Source organism: Narcine bancroftii, chromosome 3 (assembly GCF_036971445.1).
Source record: "Narcine bancroftii isolate sNarBan1 chromosome 3, sNarBan1.hap1, whole genome shotgun sequence".
Classification (NCBI taxonomy): domain Eukaryota; kingdom Metazoa; phylum Chordata; class Chondrichthyes; order Torpediniformes; family Narcinidae; genus Narcine; species Narcine bancroftii.
The window spans coordinates 246,337,309-246,345,588 of record NC_091471.1 but is presented as its reverse complement, the minus strand read 5'-3'; the positions used below and the strand labels follow the sequence as shown (position 1 = coordinate 246,345,588).

The window sequence follows — 8,280 nt, the reverse complement described above, 5'->3', positions numbered from 1 at the left end:
GTCGGACATCCCGCCTATCGCGCCAAGGCAGCTCGTGACGTTCCGGCCGTGCCCCCACGTGGGGCAATCCCGGTAGGCACCGCGGTTTGCTGCAAAATGGTAGCCTCCAGTGTGAAGGAGAGATGTTGCCCTCACATTTATTGACGTGATTAGTGAGTGGTCTTTATATTACAAAGAATCATTCTTGTTTCCTATTTGCAATATTAATAACGAATTAAATTTAATGCATTTATCTAATAATCCTGACCCAAGCTGGTCAGCGTTTCCTTTTTTTTAAAGACTCTCCTGTTCTCTTTTTAATGTTATCTGAATCTGTCTTTAACTCTGTGCTGGGCTTGGTATTGTGACAGATATGTTTTTGGGAGATAAATTGGGAAAGGTTTGTTAGAATAGGTCACATACGAACATTTTAAAACAGAAATACTGGAGCTCTGCCCCATGCTAGACATATTGGGACCTCAGAGCTTTTGGAGAGTGCTCAAGAGACTTCACTGATGGATTGTTGTTGACAAAAGGCGTCAGATGAATGAGCATGTTGGAGTCGCTGCTGTCTGGAAGAGAGCTTGCTGTTCTAAGAGGGTCATGTGGTTTTGCAAGCAGAGAGGGTCAAACAGGCTTTCTCTCAGAAAGAGAGAGAGACACAGGTCACTTGTGTCACAGGTGTTACAACACTGGAACAGGTCAAGCCCCATTTGGAAGATGTGCTGGTCAAAACCCTTGTGGTTCATGCAAGAGGAGAGGGCTGGCTGTCTAATGTTTCACTTGGAATAAGGGAAACAAAAAGGAACTCTGTGGAGACCTGAACGAAAGAGGTTGTCATCTGGAGAACCCTGAAGGGGCAAGTCTGGTCAGCAAGACACTGAAGTGGCTGATTAAAAAGGAACAACAAATCTCTCTCTGAAAACCGAAAAGAATCTTCCTGAGCGGTGAACATTTACCTTTCAAGCTCCAAAGTCTGGTGAACTTTATAAATGTTCAATTTTGTGCACAGTATAAGAATTGCCTGCAACCAGTGAACTTGGAAGAATGAGAAGTGAGATTGGACTGTGAACCAAAGAACTTTCTGAACTTACACATTACATAAATGTGCACTTAGAATTAGAAGGGGGTTAAATTAGGTTAGTTAAATTAAAGTGTGATTCTGTTTTCATGTTTAAAGATAATTAAAAACAACTTTTGTTGAAGTAACCATTTGTCTTGGTGAATATCTATTGCTGCTGTGTTTTGGTGTCCTCTGGGCTTGTAACAGTATCTGAGCCTGTCTTTAACTCTATGAAGGTTTGGGTGGGTGTGGGATTGGAGCAGCAACTGGGGTAACTGAATGCAGTAAAGAGACATTGTGTTTCTGTAACTACTTTTCATTTTGGGTCTCTTTCAGTATGTCTCAAAGGTTTTGTCAGAATTGTAATGTAGGAAATGTACCAGCTATTTTCTATGCTTCAACTCCCCCCCACCCCCCCCCCCCCCAAGCAGCACATGTTGATGATGTTCTAATGTTGAGCATGGGATAAATATTTGCCTCCTGGTTCTTGGGCTATCTTGGTGCTCTTTGGCATGGGATATTTATGTTCTTCTGAGAAGCCTGTTTCATGATGTGCACCTGAGAGCATTGTATTTGTTTTGTTCTGCATTGGAATGTCAGGCTAAAATTTTGTGCCAACTACATTGAAATGTGAAGTGAGAGGAGAGCCATATTGGGACCAGAAACTTGATGTGCGCCACAAAATTCCAGCCAACAAAACAGGCTGATCAAGCTGGCTCATGCTGATCAATTTGGCAGTTTGGACTAGTCCCATTTGCTTGGATTTGACCCATGTCCCTTTTATCCAAATGTTGAAATTGTGCCTGCTTCTCAACTTCCTCTGCCAGTTTGATAGGGACCACCCTCTTCTATCTCCCCTCACACAGATGGTGTAGCAGTTAGCACAACGCCTTTATAGCGGCAGCAATCGGGACCGGACTGGGGTTCAAATCCAATGCTGTCTGTAAGGAGTTTGTATGTTCTCCATGTGTCTGCATGGATTTTTTTCCCACCATTCTAACGTACCGGGGGTGTAAATTGGGCAGCATTTATACCTGAAACCTGTGCCATCTAGTTCTAGAATCATTTAGCCTAGGAAAAAACATTAACTTGAATCAAGCCCTTTATTATTTTATAAACCTCATTAAGGTAACCAACCCTCAATCTATTCTCCAGAGAGCATCTTCAGCAAGAGACAATCAAACTACCTCTCACTGGGAATACCATGGCCAAATTTGTCAATCCATATCTTGGGGTCACCACTGATCAGAATCTCAACTGGAATACTTTGGCAATAAATGTAGGTCAGAGGCTGGATATCTTTCAGCAAGAGACTCGCTTCTTGTTGTCCCAAAGCTTTTTCACAATCTCAAGGCACAAGTCAGGGCATGATAAAATATTCACCACTGCAAGAAATAAATTCAATTTAGACATACAGGCCCTTCTTGCCCATGGCCCATATCGTCCAATTAACCTACACCCACCCCCCCCCCCACCTCATATGTTTTGTACCAGAGACCCCGGAGGAAACCCACACAGACTCGGTTGGAAAGTGCCCAGACACAAAATTAGATGCCGCTCCAACCATTTACGAGTGGTCTTGGTTTAACAGTACACAAGGCCATAGAATGGGAGTGGGTCGCAAAATTGAAATAGTTGGCCACTGAGAGATCCCCTGTCGTTGATGTGGACAGAGTGAAGGTGCTCAGCAAAGCAATCTCCCAGTCTCTCTGATGTAGATAAGGCCTCAGTGGGAGCAATAGGTGACTCCTGCAGGAAGTGTTGCTTTATTTGAGGATGAGAGGTGTAGGTAGACAGAACCTCCTATGTGATTACACCGCATCCTCACATGGAAATGTATTGCTGGTCCCTCATCAACTGGGTCTAAATTTTGGAACTCCCTGACTAACAGCACTGTGGATGCAGTTATCAGAAGGACCGCAGCACCTCTGCCTCATCAGGGGAAATGAGGGGTTGATAATAAATACTGATGATGCTTGGTCACAAATATTTAAAAATAGTTGTGCCCTATGCTGATTTGCTCTGAGCATATTTGCTTTGGACCCTTCCTAGCTTCCATTCAATTCTATGCGAGATTTCCACTTCGAATCTATGAAACATCCTCATTTCTACTAAGAAATAACCATGGAATTCCTGAGGGTAATTCTGCCTTCCATTTACAAAGAATCTGTGGCTAGGAGCCAGTTTGGATGGCCTCTGAGGGCAAATATTTTTCTGCATAAATTGATTACTTTAATTGATGCAGGTTCTCTACATGAAACATTGACTAATTCTGCATCTGTAAAATGCTGCCTGACCTACTGAGTTCCTCCAGCAATTTGCTTTCTGTTCCATATTACAGAATCTGTAGTCACTTGTATCTCTAATAGATTTAATTCATTTGGTATAATTTAGACATAGAGCATGGTAACAGTCCCATGCTGCCTAATTATACCCTCCACCCCCGGAATGTTGTGAGCGGTAGGATGAAACCAGAGCACCTGAGGAGAACGTACAAACTCCTCACAGGCAGACCAGATTTGAACCCCGGTCTTTGGCACTGTTATGGCATTGTGCTAACTGCTACACTAACCATGCTGCTACAGAAGGGAACAGAGGGGCAAAGTTCTTTTTATCCATTCTCTCTGCCCTGAGCATCGATGGTTAAATTGCTCCTTCTTCCTGTTGCATGTGCCTTCTCCCATTGTCTGCAAGAATATTACACCAATTTACTTTTGTCTTCTGTTCAAGATTTATCCATTACTGGTAATGGATAATGCCATATAAATTACAAGTGGTGTAATATGCAAGTGGTGTTACTATACTGGCCTATGCACCTTCCTGACTTTTCCCCATAAATGACCTCAATAACAATCTGTCTGCCTTAACCTTAGATGTATTAAGTGGTGTATTTTGCATTATACATTAAATCTTCTGTCATTTGCATGATATTGTTTGTCACAGAATACTGGCTAATAGGCTACATAATCTACAAACTGCTTCCCTTCATAATGAACTGTATTTGGGTAATGATATCTACGTATGAGAATATTGCAGCATAATGTCAGTGAAAAGCCATGTGTACTGTTGGCATAAGGGGGGGAATGTTGGGCCATTTGGACTGGCATCCAGTTTTGTTTTGTGCTTATGTAATTTCAAGTTTGTTACCTGTACCAAGATACAACTACAGGTTATTTTGTGAGTATGTATTCCTGATATAATGCAACAAAAAAAGGCGCTGTATGATAGTACAGAGTTACAGCGAGAGATCAGTTGGTATGGAGCAAAGGCCACATAATTTTACTATTCTAGGGGTTTGCTCTTAAACCGGCAGGAAAGAACCTGTCCAAGAATCTGGTAGTGTGTGATCTCTTATTCGTGAATCTTCTTTCTGACGGGAGGTGGGGGTGAGGGGTGGGGGGAATGTGAAGAGAGTTAGCGTGGCTGTGGTGGAATGAGTCTTAATGTGTTGGCCGCTTTTCCAATATCTGCTTTTAGGTCCAGTGTTAAATCAAGGCCATTTATGTGCTTTGATTAGATATAAAAAGAATTTGTGGCCGAACGAAGAAGAATGTAGTTTCCTCACCAATATTCATCTCTTAACCAGTAAACCAAAGAGGGACTACTTATTCATTATTCAATTTCTGAATGCGGGATTTTGGGTGCAAATTGGGTATTGTCTTTCCTACATTAAACAGTAAAAACTCCTGGTATCTAGCACCTTTGGGGATTGTTAGATGTGTATTTTGGAGTTCCTTGAGATTGTGTGATTGGGAAACTAACAGCAAGGGGTGCAAATTTTAAACTTGGGTAGTTTTTCCCTTTTTATTTTCCTTGATTTTTTTTCCCAAGTTGCTTAAGGCTGCCGCTTGCTTGAATTCTTGTTACCAGGGGTTTTACTGGAATACTGACTACATGCCTTGTAATATGTCAATCCTTTAATTTCAACAAAATGCAAATGCATATTGCTGAAGTGAAGTGCTAAATTTTGCTGCATTTAATTCTGATTTTTGCCTAATGTGTATTCCTTGTTTTCTACAGAGTTAACAAGCCACCAGACTACTGTTCCTTAATGCTGGTAAACCGAGGATTTCAGATCAGGCACTTTGTTTACCGTACGCTAACTGGGGCCCAGGTTGCAGCAAGGAGAGGGATTTGGCTAGAATCGTTCCTCCACATTTCTGCAGAACAGAGCTCTGCAATGGAGACTGGAAGTGGATCCCAAGCAGAGCCACTGCTAACGCAAAGCAGCAGTAGTGAGGAGCAGTTCCAAAAAGTGAACGCTTCGGATGTCACATCAGGCCCTTTGCCAAGTTGTGAAACGTCTCCAGGTATTCTGAATGGAGAAAATGTCATTCACGAAGGAGAGGCGAAAATCATTTTTCCCAGTGCCAATGAAGTATTCTACAATCCTGTACAAGAGTTCAATCGTGATCTGACGTAAGTAATGATAATGTGTTTTTATTGTTGTACACATTGTACTGTGTACATGTGCACCGAAATTCTTACATCCTCTGACCTGCGGATATCATACCACAATTGGTCTCCCTGTTCCCATCATGTTTGATGTTTCTAGTGGAGAAATACTGTATATATGTGTAAAAGTTGAATTTTCCAGACCATGTTAACTCTATGAGGTCGACTATTTCATGGACACTACCTTTGAAGGGCTGAAATACACACTAGAATCCAAAATACACTCTCAATAGCAGAAGTCCAAATGATCTCTAAACGAATAAAAAACTAAATAAAAAAAACAGAAACACAAAGAATTAAAAGTAATTTTTTTTTTTTTCTTTTCTTTGGCTTGGCTTCGCGGACGAAGATTTATGGAGGGGGTAAAAAGTCCACGTCAGCTGCAGGCTCGTTTGTGGCTGACCAGTCCGATGCGGGACAGGCAGACACGATTGCAGCGGTTGCAAGGGAAAATTGGTTGGTTGGGGTTGGGTGTTGGGTTTTTCCTCCTTTGCCTTTTGTCAGTGAGGTGGGCTCTGCGGTCTTCTTCAAAGGAGGCTGCTGCCCGCCAAACTGTGAGGCGCCAAGATGCACGGTTTGAGGCGTTATCAGCCCACTGGCGGTGGTCAATGTGGCAGGCACCAAGAGATTTCTTTAGGCAGTCCTTGTACCTTTTCTTTGGTGCACCTCTGTCACGGTGGCCAGTGGAGAGCTCGCCATATAATACGATCTTGGGAAGGCGATGGTCCTCCATTCTGGAGACGTGACCCATCCAGCGCAGCTGGATCTTCAGCAGCGTGGACTCGATGCTGTCGACCTCTGCCATCTCGAGTACCTCGACGTTAGGGGTGTGAGCGCTCCAATGGATGTTGAGGATGGAGCGGAGACAACGCTGGTGGAAGCGTTCTAGGAGCCGTAGGTGGTGCCGGTAGAGGACCCATGATTCGGAGCCGAACAGGAGTGTGGGTATGACAACGGCTCTGTATACGCTTATCTTTGTGAGGTTTTTCAGTTGGTTGTTTTTCCAGACTCTTTTGTGTAGTCTTCCAAAGGCGCTATTTGCCTTGGCGAGTCTGTTGTCTATCTCATTGTCGATCCTTGCATCTGATGAAATGGTGCAGCCGAGATAGGTAAACTGGTTGACCGTTTTGAGTTTTGTGTGCCCGATGGAGATGTGGGGGGGCTGGTAGTCATGGTGGGGAGCTGGCTGATGGAGGACCTCAGTTTTCTTCAGGCTGACTTCCAGGCCAAACATAGCAAAAGGGTTCTTGTCCCTTAGGCAGGTGTTGGTCTGCGGTGTGTTGAGGTGGATGTGTGGTGATGTGGAATAATAAGTTTTATAAAGGGTTAATTGCTTTTTAACATCTGTGCCATAGTGAAATAGTATTATAAACAAGAATGTCAATATGTCTCAGGATAAGGAACACTGATCTTCTCAGACAATTCTAGACATTACAAGGTAACATATAAATGGTAAACACAAAATGCAGCTTGTGTGAAACTTGTAAGGGTCTCATACGGACCCCTGCTCAATGTATAAATGTACAGTGAACACTCTGATACTGAGTTGTTTGGGGCTCAGTGTAGAAAAGAGTCACAAAACTCTTTGTTGAATCCACCTCACTCCCTTTAATGTAACAAAAGATAAATAAAGAAAAGCTGTTGTATGTTTACTTGGTTCCTGTGGTGTCTTTTGCTGCCTTTTTTAATGCAGCACTGGCTGACTTCAATAGTGTCACGAGGTAATCAGTTGCGAACTTCAACGTTATGCAACAATTATGTCAGCAGGACGATTTGACCACTGTAACATTTGCACTCTCTCAGCTGATTCTGCACATCCACGCCGTGAATTGGCATCCCACCACTCACCTCTCCTCCCCCACCACTCACCTCTCCTCCCCCACCACTCACCTCTCCTCCCCCACCACTCACCTCTCCTCCCCCACCACTCACCTCTCCTCCCCCACCACTCACCTCTCCTCCCCCACCACTCACCTCTCCTCCCCCACCACTCACCTCTCCTCCCCCACCACTCACCTCTCCTCCCCCACCACTCACCTCTCCTCCCCCACCACTCACCTCTCCTCCCCCACCACTCACCTCTCCTCCCCCACCACTCACCTCTCCTCCCCCACCACTCACCTCTCCTCCCCCACCACTCACCTCTCCTCCCCCACCACTCACCTCTCCTCCCCCACCACTCACCTCTCCTCCCCCACCACTCACCTCTCCTCCCCCACCACTCACCTCTCCTCCCCCACCACTCACCTCTCCTCCCCCACCACTCACCTCTCCTCCCCCACCACTCACCTCTCCTCCCCCACCACTCACCTCTCCTCCCCCACCACTCACCTCTCCTCCCCCACCACTCACCTCTCCTCCCCCACCACTCACCTCTCCTCCCCCACCACTCACCTCTCCTCCCCCACCACTCACCTCTCCTCCCCCACCACTCACCTCTCCTCCCCCACCACTCACCTCTCCTCCCCCACCACTCACCTCTCCTCCCCCACCACTCACCTCTCCTCCCCCACCACTCACCTCTCCTCCCCCACCACTCACCTCTCCTCCCCCACCACTCACCTCTCCTCCCCCACCACTCACCTCTCCTCCCCCACCACTCACCTCTCCTCCCCCACCACTCACCTCTCCTCCCCCACCACTCACCTCTCCTCCCCCACCACTCACCTCTCCTCCCCCACCACTCACCTCTCCTCCCCCACCACTCACCTCTCCTCCCCCACCACTCACCTCTCCTCCCCCACCACTCACCTCTCCTCCCCCACCACTCACCTCTCCTCCCC

General features: G+C 45.7%; 1 protein-coding gene across 1 annotated transcript in view; it reads left to right on the top strand.

Moving 5' to 3' along the window:
• Positions 1–45: 45 nt before the first annotated feature.
• The window catches only part of trmt1 (tRNA methyltransferase 1), a 41,488-nt gene continuing 33,253 nt past the window's right edge, over positions 46–8,280 (top strand). The window contains exons 1-2 of the mRNA XM_069927412.1: positions 46–152; positions 5,063–5,461. Coding sequence (XP_069783513.1) covers positions 5,094–5,461 — 368 coding nt within the window. The 5' untranslated portion in view covers positions 46–152; positions 5,063–5,093. The remainder of the gene's footprint in view (positions 153–5,062; positions 5,462–8,280) is intronic.